Below are 14140 nucleotides of genomic sequence, written 5' to 3' on the forward strand. Positions count from 1 at the left end.
AACATTTTCATTTTAATTCTCGGTTTCTTGCCAGCCCATACAAATTCTGAGTTTCCTTTGCCATTTATTAAATTGTTTATTGTCCTTCACTATTGGAATTGTGTGAAACAAGAACATAATTTTTAGTAACACATTCATTTTAATTGCGGAAATTCTGCCCAGTATAGACAAGTTCAACTTATTCCATTTTAATATGTCTCCATCAATTTTCCGCCAAAGCTTCTCATAGTTGTTTTTATACAAGTCAATGTTTTTTGTTGTAATTTCTACACCTAGATATTTTACTTTGGAGGTCACTTCACACTCTGTTAAACTTTGTAATTCTTCCTGTTTATTCTTTGACATATTTTTACACAAAATTTTTGACTTCTCTTTATTTATATAGAAGCCTGCCAGCTCTCCATATTCTTGTATCTTACGAAGCAACAACAGTGTGAGTTGGATTTTCATTTATAAACATTACATCATCTGCAAACACTCTGTATTTATAGGAAAGACCTTTCAATTTCAGTCCCTCTATCTCTTTATCTTCTTGGACTCGCATAAGCAATACCTCTAAAGTCATTATAAATCTCAATGGAGATAGAGGGCAACCTTGTCTTGTTCCTTTACTGATTATCATTTTTTCTGTCAAATCTGCATTTATACAGAGTCTTGCTTGTTGTTCAGTATATATTGCCTTCACCATTCTTACGAAATCTTCTCCCAATCTCAATTTCTTCATCACTGCAAACATAAAGTTCCAATGCACATTATCAAATTCTTTCTCTGCACCTGCAAAAAATAATGCTACTTCTTTTTCAGGATGTTTCTCATAATATTCAATAATGTCTATAACCGTTCTGATGTTATCTCTAATTTGCCTTCTGGGAAGAAATCCTGCTTGGTCTTCTTTAATAAAATTATTCAAATGTTGTTTAAGGCATTCTGCTAATATTCTAGCATATATTTTGTAATCATTGTTAAGTAATGAAATAGGTCTGTAATTTTTTACGTTCGTGGCGTCTCTGTTTTCTTTCGGTATCAACGAAATTACCGCTTTTCCCCAAGTATTAGGTATTTTCCCATCTATTCTTATAGTATTCATCAACTTCTGAAGTTTTGGTAGTAGGACCTCCATGAGGACTTTATAAAATTTTGCTGTGAAACCATCTGGACCAGGTGCTTTTCCCAATTTCATTGAATTAATTGCCGCCTCTATTTCTTCCTTTCCAATTGGTTCATTTAAAACCTTCTCCATATTTTCAGTTAAGGGATTTGCATTGATTTTCTGTAAGTATGCATCAATCTTTTCCTTGTCCACCACTTGACGTTTAAACAACTTGGCATAATATTTATAAAATTCTCTTTTGATTCTTTCCTGGTCAACAATTTCTTTTCCGCCCAAAATAATTTTATTAATAACTTTGTTTTTTCTTTTTTTTCATTTGCCAGGCCAAGTATTTTCCAGGTTTATTCACTCCTTCAACAGATTTCTGTTGAAGTCTTTTTAGATTCCATTCCACTTCTTTATTTAACAAATGTCTCAGTTGACTTTGTAGTATTGTAATCTCCCTTATAATTTTCTTTTTTTCAGGCCTCTTTTTAAGTTCCTTCTTTCCAATCTCTTTTTGTAAGTCAATCATTTGTTTATCTTTGGCTTTTTTATCTTTATTGTTCAATGTAATTAGGATGCCCCTCATTACCGCTTTATATGCATCCCACACTGTTTGAAATTGAATGTCCTCATTTTCATTTATTTGAAAAAAAAGATTTAGTCTCCTTTTCCAGAGACTCTCTACTACCTTTTTCTGCAGCAAATCTTCATTTGCTGCAGAAAAGCAAACATAAAGTAAACATAGCATTAGCACTTTTATTAATTTAATTTAATTTAATTTTAAAACTTAAGCAGATTTTTAATTAAATGTTCATATTGTTTAACTGTAATTTTATCTATCTGTATAGCTAAACTTGAATTGTGTTGTTAGCCGCCCTGAGCCTGCCCCGGCGGGGAGGGCGGGATATAAATAAAATTTTGTTGTTGTTGATTTATCTGCCATCTTAGTCTTTTTTATGGGTTTTTCAGACCACATTAATGGATTATGGTTTGCCCCTATTTTAGGAAGAATCTCTATTTTTTTCGTTATAAGTCCCAGATTTTTGTAATCCATAACATATCAATTCTTGAGAAAAAATTATGTCTTGCAAAAAACAAAGTGTAGTCACGTTCTTTGGGGTTAAATTCCCTCCATACGTCCTCCAGACTTTCTTGTTTAACTAGTTCAAAAAATGACTTTGGTAGTTTTCCTTCATTATTTTTTTTTCCCAGATCTGTCCAAAATATTTTTAACCGTTCCATTAAAATCTCCCATTAACATAATTTGCTTATATGTCACTTGATCTAATTGTTGCATAATGTCCTTAAAGAAAGAGTCTTTTGCTCCATTTGGGGCATACAATCGCAATAACAAAGTTCTTTTATGGCTCAACATCACTTCCACCGCAATAAATCTACCATCATCATCATCTTTAAATATCAGCTTTGCGTCTAGTTCTTGCTTCACATAAAAAAACACACCTTTTTTCTCCTTAGCCAATGAGCAAAATTTCACACCAAGTTGCTTATTCCATAAAAATTTATAATCCATTTGTTTAATGTGTACTTCTTGTAGGCAAATTATGTTACATTTTTGCTTCCCAATCCAATGAAAAGTTGCCCTTCTTTTTGTGGTGAATTAAGTCCATTTACATTCAAAGATATTAATTTGTAATCCATCATGGTTTTTTATTTTTATTTTGTACCCCCAAATTCTTTGTGTTCCTCCAAAAACTTTGTCATGTCTTGAGTACTTGTGATGGTAAATCTCTTTCCTTTGTATTCAAAACTTAGACCCTCTGGAAGTATCCATCTGTATCTCATTTCACTTTCTCTCAGCTTGTCAGTCAGTTTTTTATACAATCTTCTGTCATTTATAACTTTCCTTGGCAATTCTTTCATGATTCTTACACTACTGCCATCCACCTCCAGTTTATTCTCAAATTGTTTATTTAGAATCCTACCCACCAAATCTCTTCTCACAAATCTCATTACCACATCCTTTGTTAGTTTATTTCTCCTTGCATAGTCTGAATTAACCCTGTAAATATAAAAAAAACTGGTTTCCTCAGGGTCATCTCCCAAAAATTCAGCAATAATTTTTATTATACATGTCCTTAAATCAGTCTCATTGGATTCAGGCACCCCTCTCAAACGTATCTGATTTTCCATTAATTTACAGTCTTGTAGTACTGCTTTCTCCTGCATTTCTTTAATAGTGGAATCCACTGTATTGATTCTTACATCATGGTCTTTCACTTTTTCTTCAACCTCCTGCATTTTCTTTAACACTGCTTGGGAATCTTTTCTGAGAACTTCTGTATCTTTTTTTCATTCCTTCTTACATTCAGTTATAGAATCTTTTATCACTTTGACCAATCTTGCCTCCATGGCATCCATTTGATCTTGCAGTTTAGACATTTTCGCTTCCTCAAGTGATCTAGCCCTCATATGGATCTGCTTTGCTCCTGATTTATGGATAGACATCACTGCCTTCCCATTGTAAAAATAGGCTTCAAAGTTGACCTCACCAAATCAATTTTTAATTATACAGTCTTATAGATTGGAGCATGCCCTTTCAGATGAGCTCAAAATCACCGTTCACAGAAGCTCCTAAGTTGAGATATTAATTTTTTTAAATGGCGTCCGGGGCTTTTCTGCCCCTTTTAAAAATAATTTTTCTTTTTCTTCTAGAGCGCTCCAAAATTAGTTCAAATCATATAATCCAATAAATTTAAGCTTCTAATGATGATATTTACCGGCTCTGCTAATTTATAAAGTCCCGTTGTCTTTTAAAAATTTTTTAAACTTTTGACCTTCTTTCAAGGGCCGCTGATATTTCTCTATGATTATAGTCCTAGAGAGGGCTAGGAGGCTAGAAGTTTTCCCTTCTCTTAATGGCCGCTTCCTTCCTTTCTTGCCACGAAGTCTCGTTTTCTATAGTTGAGAAGTCTCACTTTACTTCTATGACGCCACTTCCTGTGATGTCGTGTTGATCAGCAGTTCTGTTTCGGAGGGAGGGAGTTATCCAGCCCAACCACAGGTATGCATAACAATATTTATTTTTCCTCTTTTAACCTTTTTTCTCTAAATTTCTTAGTCCCAAATTTACCCCCTCCTTTGTCTTCTTTACTTTGATATAATATAGATGAATCCCAACCTTTGTTTTTTTCTCCAAATGTCTTATGTTAGTCCCGGAGTGATAAAGATCTTTACCTTTAAAAATCGTGATCCTTTCGAGCACCATTCTCTTCCAAAGTAGATATTAATTAGTCCCAAAGAAGCTTTGGATCATGATGAATTTAAGTCAATTTAACGACCCCAGAAATCCTCTGTAGAAATTGGAATGCAATTCTTCTCCGGGGACTCTTCAAAGCCAAAAAGGTACCCCACTGGGATACCTCGTCAGCCAAAGTAAATCCTCTCAGAATTTAATAAGCATGTTTTGGCCATCTCCTTGCCTAGAAGATGTAGGCAGCAAGCGTTAGGATCACCTTCTCTGTCCAGAACAGAGGCTCTGGTCTGCTCCTCTATCGAGAAGGACCTCAGTCCTCCATGACCGGAAGCCCGGAGATACATGTGGTATTTTGACATGCTACCTGTATCTCTTCCCCTATGTGGCATCCTTCCCATGTTCCAGAAAAGTGTGCAAGGTCTTTGCTTGCTAGGGCTTGTGCTTGGCAGGTGGTTCCCAGTATAAAATAGCTGCTGCTGCTGCTGGAAGGACTGGAGGACTGATAAACTGTGAGCCTCCCTGAATTGTGGGCCTCATTCAATGGATGAAAGTAAAGCAGAGGTGTTGAACTCATTTGCTATAAGAGCTGGATTTGCCATAAATGCTACTTGTTTGGCCAGACCATACATGCCATAAAATGTAACACGAAGTACTGGAGATATAAACTTTATAATGAAACATCTGGGATAGATTGTCTGGGTATTCAGAGTGAGATGCCAGCCACATGGGGATGATGCTCAGCTGTGTTGCTCCCTAACAGATTAGTTGGGTGGGTTTGTGAAAGCCCTAAAAGGTGCCTGAAAGTAGAAATGGGATGGATGAGGGCCAATAACCTGAAGCTCAGTCCAGAGAAGACTGAGATGCTGATGATCAGAGACAAAAGTGTTAGGGCAGCAGTGTCCAACTCATTTGTTACAAGGGCCAGATCTGACATAAATGTCACTTTGTTTGGCCTGGCCATGCGTGCCATAAAATGTAACACAAAATACCAGAGATATAAACTTTAGAAAGGTGATTTCAGATGTCAAATGGCAATAGGAGGTGAATGACAATAGCAGGCTTGATTAAATTAGGTGTTACATGCAGAAGGGTAATAGGCATGAAGATAGCAGCGTTGGTAATGAGACAGGAAACCTAGGTCTCAATTCCATCCAAGAGGATTCCGTTCAGGAGGATGCAAAGAATAAATGTACATAAACATGACATTAGAAACCACAACATTCAGTGGTTGACCTAAGAGTAGCAGTACTCTTACAAAGGAATTTCAAAGGGAGATTAGACAGAGAGACTGCTGAACTGCAACTGATAATGAAGCTTTAGACCATGCATCTGTAGCAGTAGTATAATGAGGCCGCACACTTACTGATTGAAAACGAGGTATGGCACCAATAGCAAGGTTCATTTGAGCAGCAAAGCTCCCCAAAATAATGAAACCCGCACACTTCTCAAACCATCCGCTTTAAGCAAAGCAAGCCTGCGGGCTGGCCCTCACCGTTATCAGATTCACTTCCCCCCTCCCCTTTCTCCCTGGTAGTTTTCCAGCGTGTCTGCTTATCTATTCAGTAAGGAGTTTCCTTATAGAAATGTGTCTGCCATCAATACACATTTGTGACTCACATCCACTGAAGGCCTCTCTGGTTTCTTATCACATTGCAAATTCTTCAATATTACATCAGACGCCCTTTTTGCTTTTTAAAGACAAGAGCATATTTTCATTTATTATTTTATAGAGTTATTCATTAATTATTCAGGGGTCTCCTCTTAATTCCCCCCTTTCAAACTCTGACAGTTTATTTAAGTCTGAAAGAGTATGACTATTATTACACAAATTAATGAAATATTGTTTCCTTTCCTCTGGAGACATGTACAAGATGCTGGCATTTTTTTCATAGGGAGTAAGTGCTTTTACAACCTTTTTAATACTGTACCTTATAACAGGAATTAAACATTGTAATAACCCTAAGCCTCCTAAGGAAATGCCAATTAAGAATAAAATCTGCTTCCAATCTCCCATAATTTGTCCAAACCATGATGCATCCAAATTTTTCCATGTTTGAACTGGTACATGAGCAATTTTACGAATTTCAGAAGCTATATTCTGTACAGCCTCTCCATTATTATCTATATTAAGACAGCAATTTGAGAGATTAAATTTCCCACAGACACCACCTTCTTCAGCCAGCAAATAATTCAGAGCCAAACAGTTCTGATATATGGCTGCACACATCTGGGTCTGCTGTCTTGCCAACAGTTCTAAAGCCATGGCTGTTTGATTTATAATGATTTCTACCACAGCTTGCAATCTAATAATATGGTTAAGCATATACACAGGTGTTCTGTATCCCCAAGACCCATCTTGTGCCTAAGTAGCTGGGCCATAGTATTCAATGATCTGCTGTGGGGGCCATTCATCTCCCCACTGCTTCCCTCCGATGTCCAAGGAACGTTTTGATCTAACATAATCATCAAACACTGGGGTCCCTAAAGCAGAACCAGCGTTTAATTGGAAAAGAAAGAAGCTGGGACGTATTGTTCCAATTATGCACGTCCCATGCCATCTCCTTGGCAGGAGTATATAAGCCCTTTTGCCACAAATCCAATATAACCCTTCAGGAGCCATCCATTGCTCAGAGGAATCTGAAGCAGCATTGAAATATTTATTTAGACTGCTAGCATTTTCCCATGGCTTGAAATCCTCTATAACAGCGCCCTTTGCCTCTACCCATTTCGGTTTTTCCTTAGTAGAATTAACTAACAGACTTTGGTGGCACAAAGTATGCCCAACATGCTTTCAATTTGTCCACAGAACAGCCTGAGAAATACATAATTCTCCATTCACCACAGTCTGCAATTCCCAGACCTTTCTCTCTTCTGGCATTGACTCTGATCTAGGTTTATTCCATTGGACTAGGTCAGAAGGCAAGACCTCAATGCCAACCCAAGGCCATCTTTCACTCATTAGTGGACCTCCTCACACCCAACAGTTTGAAATATTTAGGGAGGCAGCTATTTGCTCAACTAATGCTATAAAAAGATTACTCCCAGGTTCTGGAATGACAAATTTTTCATCCTGAGCATCATTAAACACAGTCTTATACAAAATTTTCTTTTTCTCCTGGACAAGTAGCTTAGGCTTAGGGTTGTGCTTTTTAACCTGGTTTGACTTTTAATCAACTGGCCAGCATACCCACTGTGACGTTGGGCAGCGAATACTTCTTCTGAAGGTTATTGTTCTGCTTGATCCAGGATATTCTATTTTTGCTTGATAATAAGACACTCCACGTTCTACACAAATTATTTGAGTGTTAGGTTCTATGCAAACTCCATGCACTTCCCTAGATTGAACACGCAACATACGTTTAGAATCCTTTCCTTCCCAGCATCTAGTACATCTCACTGCTTGAGTACAGCACATTAGCATACTGACAAAAATACAGCAAAAAAGCGCAGCAATAAAAGCCTTTGAAGCATGCATGATTCTTTAAGTCCTACAGCAAATGCTTATAGCGAAATAGCACTATTGTGATAATATATTCAATACAGAAAAATAAGCAATTCAAGAAATTCAGCAAACTAATACAAAGGAATATCTAGCTCTGTATGACTCCAGAAGACTTCCTCAGGCTTCAGCCGTGCGTAGACCAACCAGCTTCCAGGTGTGGCTGGAGCAGGGCTACTTAACTTTTAACAGTCTTCACTGCATGGCATACGGCCAGGTAGGGTCTTTATAAAATTTCAAAGCTAATGGTTTCCCTGGAACTGGCTGAGCCTTCCAGTAATCTGCAGCTCGCTTTAAATGTGTCCAATGGATCCATGCTGCTATGCCTTGTACCTTGACGGCTGTAGGGGAACTTAAAAGGACAGTGAATGGGCCCTTCCACCTAGGCTGTAAGGTCTTTGCCCTCCAGCTTTTTACCCAGACATTATCCCCCGGCTGGTAAGCACGTACAGGAGAATAAATTTGATATGGCAAAGGTTTCAAACACATACTTATTCACCTCCTTTACAGCTTTGCCCAAGGCTTGCAATTCCACAAAAGTTATAAGGCTCCCCAACTGTGAAAGGTCACCTCGAACTCCTTGGACTATGTGGGGGGGGGGGGGGTCTTCCATAAACAATCTTGAAAGGCGACAGATGGAGTCGTTTGTGTGGCAAACAGTGCAACCAAAACAATGCAATTGGCAACATTGTAGTCCATGGCAAATGGTTTCCTGACAGAGTTTAGACAAGGCATTCTTCAGAGTTCTATTAGCCCTTTCAACTTTTGCTGAACTCTGTGGGTGGTAGGCTGCATGCTATTTCCAGGTAATACCAAGCAATGTAGACACACCCTGTACAGTTTTCTCTATAAACGATGGTCCATTATCGCTCCCGATAATTACAGGTAAACCAAATTTAGGCACAATGTCTTTTAATAAGGCTTTTACAACCTCATTGGCTTTCTCAGTACGTGTGGGGTAAGCTTCAATCCATCCAGACATTGTATAAACAAATACAAGCATGTAACGGTAATGTTCAGCTTTGGGCATCTCGGTGAAATCCACAACTAAGGAGAAAGGTGTTGCTCCCAGTGGCTGACTCCCAGGGAGTTGAGTGGGACCCGACCTTGGATTATTCTTTGCATATGTAACACATTGTGCAGAAGTTTGGGCTGTCAGTGAACTCATACGATTAATATATGCCCACTGACTCACAGAGTGTTCTAGTGCAGTCTTCCCATAATGTGTTCCCTCATGCAGTTTCTGAATTAATGGCCACGCAACAGCTTCTGAAATATAAATTCTGCCATCGGGGAAAACATACCAGCCATCTCTTCTTTTAGTTACTGCCCATTGAGTTTGAACCCACTGCTCCTCAGCTTGTGAATAACGAGGGCTCCATTCAGTTAAGGAAACTTGAAAAACAGGCAGAATTTCTGTGCTTCCCTGATAAGGCTTTAGTGCTGCCTCCTTAGCGGTTAAATCTGCCTTCCGATTTCCTCTTGCTACCGGACTTAGGGGCTTCTGATAGCCTCTGCAATGAATGACAGCTATGTTCCGGGGTGCCCAGACAGCTTTAAGCAGTTCCAAGATTTCTGTACTATTCTTGATATTCCTGCCATTTGCAGTAATTAAGCCTCCCTCTTTGTATAGGGCTCCATGGGCATGCAGTGTCATAAAAGCATATTTAGAATCTGTATAAATATTTGCTTTAAGTCCCTCTGCTAATCGTAGTGCTCTGATAAGGGCAATTAACTCAGCTTTTTGTGCAGAAGTTGAAATAGGCAAAGGCTCTGCCTCTATCACGGTTTGTAGAGTAACTACTGCATATCCTGCTCTGCGTTTTCCATTCTGGATAAAACTACTCCCATCAGTATAATATTCAACATCAGGATCTGAAAATGGGACATCTTTCAGATCTGGCCAGCTAGAAAATACTTCTTCCATAACCTCTAAGCAATCGTGCTCCAATGCATCATCAGGAGTTGGCAACAAAGAGGCTGGGTTCAAAGCTGACACGGTCACTATTTTTACTCTGGGGTTTTCACACATAAGTGCCTGATATCTGACCATACGGACATTGGTGAACCAGTAGTTCTCTTTGTGTTCCAGAAGGACTTGCACATAGTGGGGAACTCTTACTTCAAGTTGACTTCCAAAAGTAAACTTGTCTACCTCGTTTACAAGTTCTGCGACAGCCGCTACTGAGTGCAAACCAGGGGGCCACCCTTTTGCTACAGTGTCTAATTGCTTAGACAAATATGCCACTGGTCTGGGCCAGGATCCCAGCAATTGAGTTAAAACGCCTGCAGCTATTTCTTCTTGCTCATGCACATATAGAGTAAAAAGCTTGTCAGTATCAGGTAGTCCCAGGCTTGCATGAGCTGACGTTTTAAATCTTCAAAGACATTTTGACATTGCTCTGTCCATTCAAAAGGTGCTTTTTCTCCCCCCCCCCTTACTGGCTTCGTATAAGGGCTTAGCTGTTATGGCAAAATTGGGGAGCCAAATTCTGCAGAACCCTGCTGCTCCTAAGAATTCTCTCAGCTTGCGTCTGGTAGTAGGCGCAGGAATAGCACACACAGTCTCTTTTCGCTCCCTGCCTAGCTGCCATCTGCCCTGGGATATATGGAAGCCTAAAAATTTCACTGTCTCTTGGCATAGCTGAGCCTTCTTCTGAGACACTTTATATCCAGCCTCAGTCAGAAGTGTTAGCAGAGCAGCAGTGGCACCTTGGCATGTCTGTAAGTCTTTGGCCCCCAGCAGAATATCATCAAAGTATTGAAGGCACACAACTTCTCTTGGCACAGTTGGGAACTGGCTCAAGTCTTTACTGAGAGCATTACCAAAAAGGGTGGGCGAATTTTTGAACCCCTGTGGTAAACGGGTCCATGTGTATTGTAGCTTTCTACCAGTCTTTTTTTCTTCCCACTGGAAGGCAAACAGTGGCTGACTTTCAGGTGCCAGTCTTAAACAAAAGAACGCATCCTTGAGATCTACCACTGAGAAGTAAGTGGCTGAGGCAGGTATTAGTCCCAGTAAGACATATGGATTTGGAACGACAGAATGCAAGGTTTGTGTGCAAGAATTTAGAGACCTAAGATCCTGTACTGGTCTGTAGTCATCGGTGCCTGACTTCTTGACTGGCAAAAGGGGACTGTTCCATGGAGACTGACATTCTACAAGAATTCCATATTCAAGGAGTCTGTCAAGGTGTTTCTGGATGCCAGTTACTGCCTTCCTAGGGATTGGGTACTGGCATTCTCGGACTGGAACAGTCCCTGGGATTAATTCTACTTTGATAGGCGCATGATTTACTGCTAGCCCAGGCGGATTCTCTTCTGCCCATACGTCTGGAAATTGTTGAACCCAGACTTCTGACATGGCCATTGCAGGAGCTGATTGGTGAAGCCTCCACTCCTCCTCTCTGGGGCATTCTAGAACATATACACCTTGATAATGTAATTTGCCTTCTGTAGTTATATAAGGCAGCTCAAAGTTCATTTGACTTCCTGATTCAAAAGTCAATCGGGCTCTTAACTTGGAAAGCAAATCTCTTCTCATTAGTGGCACTGGGCAATCAGGCAAATAGACAAAATTGTGATGGACCACATGGGCTCCTTCTGTACAAGTTCATTTGGCTAGAAGTGGTCTGAATTGTCTATGCCCTGTAGCTCCAATTATATTAATATACTTGGAAATGGAAGGGGCAATCTTATCAGGAACAACAGATCGCGCAGCCCCAGTATCCACAAGGAATGCGATCTCCTGACCCTCCACATCAACTGTGACCATAGGCTCCGCAGGGTCAGGAGTGTTGGTGCCCAGTCTGTCCTAGTCATTCCATCCTTCCGGCCCAACCAAGCCCTGGACTGGCTCTTCTTCGTCTCTCCTATATCTGCCATTCTGGACTTGGCCTCTTCCTCTTCCCCTCACACTGGCTCCTCTGTTCCCCCGGCCTCTGAACTCCAGTCCTGTCATCTGTCTAGGAGCGTTTTGAATTTCTTGTGTGCAGAGAGAGGGTTGATTAGGACATGAATTTCTCCAGTGCCCAAAATCTAAACAAAGGTGCACTGATTTGGATCCAAATTGGTCGTCACCATTCTTTGATTTCTGCCATTCATTCCTTGCCCTTGAGGAGCCCCTCTCTCTCTTTTAGGTGGCTGACCAGTCAAAGCTGCTGCCAGTAAATCAGCTTTTTTCCTCATTTTTCTTTCTTCCTCCCGCCTCTGGTCTACATCCCGAAGCATAAACCTTCTGGGCAATCTCTAACAGCTGGGATAGATTCATTCCTGCAAAACCATCTTGCTTCTGAAGTTTTTTGCGAATGTCAGCATAGGATTGGGCAACAAAAGCTGTATTTACCATGCGCAGGTTCTCTGCAGCCTCAGGTTCGAATGGGGTAAACATTCTAAAAGCTTGCATTAACCTCTCAGCAAATGCTCCAGGGCTTTCATCTATTGTCTGGAGTACTTCACTGACTTTAAACATGTTAATAGGTTTTTTTCCTGCTTGTTTCATACCTTCTAAGATTGCCTGCCTGTATTCTGACAGATGCTCTTTGGAAATCTGAGAATTGGGGTCCCAGTTGGGATCTGTTGCAGGAAAACGGGCCTTTATCCACTCCTCTGTCTGCAGTTCCCTGAGGAACTTTTTCTTCCACATGCTTTCGAGCATAATGCATGATATGGCTTCTCTCTTCAGTTGTAAAGAGAGCCAGTAAAAGCTGCTGACAGTCTGCATAGGTAGGCCAATGTGTAGCCATAATACTGGTTAGCAGATTCGTCATTGGGGCAGGATTATCAGAAAATGCAACAGTATGAGTTTTCTAGTTTACTAGATCACTTGAAGTGAAAGGCACATACATGTATCGGGTCTCAATACCAGGGCCAGGCTGTTGAGGAATATGAGCTTCCCGAAGGGGAGCTAGCAGTGAGCTTTCTGTACTGGATGTGAAACCTGGGAATGTTGGGGGTGATGCCATAGACAAGCTGGAAGTTTTCTCTGGAGTACTTGGTGAGAGTTCTGTATGCAAGGGAGACTCAGGAGCTGAATTAAAACTTGCAGCCAACCTCTGATTATTAAACACAGGCATGGAATAACAAGGAGCTGTTGCAGAAAATGGTTGCTCTGAAAACAACTGCTGAACCAAATTTAAAGTTTGCAGGGGTGTCGCCCGTCCTTTTCCAGCTCTAGCTACTTCATTCATTCTAGCTACTTCATTCTATTTCCTGGCTCTCTTCATCAAAGAATTTTAAAGCGTCCTTAGCTAGCTGTGCTTGTTCCTTGCCATTAGTACCTCCTTCTGCTGGCTGCATCGGGAGTAGAGGGTATTCTGGAACATATGGCGGGGGACTAGCCAAGGGGTCTTCAGGATCGGCATCTAACACTGGAGGCTTTTTCTTCTTTGGAGGGATCATTGTTTTTACTAATACATCCTGACGCAAAGCCATAACTTCACTTGCAGCTTTATCAGTGGCTCTCTGAGCCCATTTTTTCTGCATGGTCTGTAGTTTCTCTGGCCTCCAGTAGCTGCCCAGCTATCAATGTAGGGAAACTGACTTTTACAAATTGGGGACTGTACCACGCTCTTATAAACTCGCTGAACCAAGGCTTGGTCAAAGCTGCCTTCGGGTGGCCATCCTACTTGTAAGGCCACCCAATCTTTCTGACAAAACGCTTTCAGAGTTTCAGGAGTCAATTTGACTCCATAATCATCACAAAAATGTTCCTTAAAATTCTTACACATATTCTAGCGGAGTTTTTGACTGAATTTCACCCATAGCACCAGACGTTTAGACAAGACACACTTTGAAACACAAAGGGTAGGGAGGGTGAGCTGCCAGTGGGATTCTGACAGCTCCAGACACAAAGGAAGCCTTATCCAATCGCTTTTCCACTTTCCCAGCTCAGACGCACTTGCGTGGCTGAGAACCTCGGTACCGGTGGGTACAAAAATCGCTTGGAGGCTATGCCTCCTCTCATTCACATACACACACACCACAGAAATCCTCCCAGTTCCTAGCCTTTGTGCTTCAGTGCCAGAATAGAGCCTACTGAACAAGGCTTAAGGGATGATCAGACCCTTCTTTTCTCCTAAGGAGAGGTAATCCAAATTCCCAAACAATTCATACTCACAATCCTGAAGATCTTCCAATTCCCTACACATGTCGGTTCAACCAGGCGCGGGATCTTGGCTGGCTGGCCGAATACCTTTCCCCACCGAGGCAGAGAAAGCTGAACTCAGTCAAAAATATGACTGTGGCACCTAGTCTGCTGTTACCGCCACGAGGGTGGAAGGCAAACGGTTTTTCAGGCCACCTAAGGGGTAGGAAAAATCCTCCCCGTTAT

The 14140-nt window shown here is 40.8% G+C and overlaps 2 protein-coding genes across 3 annotated transcripts in view; both read right to left on the reverse strand.

Moving 5' to 3' along the window:
• The window catches only part of PAPLN (papilin, proteoglycan like sulfated glycoprotein), a 172653-nt gene that overhangs the window by 139676 nt on the left and 18837 nt on the right, over positions 1–14140 (reverse strand). The window lies entirely within an intron of this gene.
• On the reverse strand, positions 8606–12773 carry LOC132588853 (uncharacterized). The gene is given in 5 exon segments (XM_060261317.1): positions 8606–10167; positions 10170–10236; positions 10238–11142; positions 12028–12424; positions 12426–12773. Coding segments are annotated over 5 exon segments (3279 nt in total).

Source organism: Heteronotia binoei, chromosome 21 (assembly GCF_032191835.1).
Source record: "Heteronotia binoei isolate CCM8104 ecotype False Entrance Well chromosome 21, APGP_CSIRO_Hbin_v1, whole genome shotgun sequence".
Taxonomy (NCBI): domain Eukaryota; kingdom Metazoa; phylum Chordata; class Lepidosauria; order Squamata; family Gekkonidae; genus Heteronotia; species Heteronotia binoei.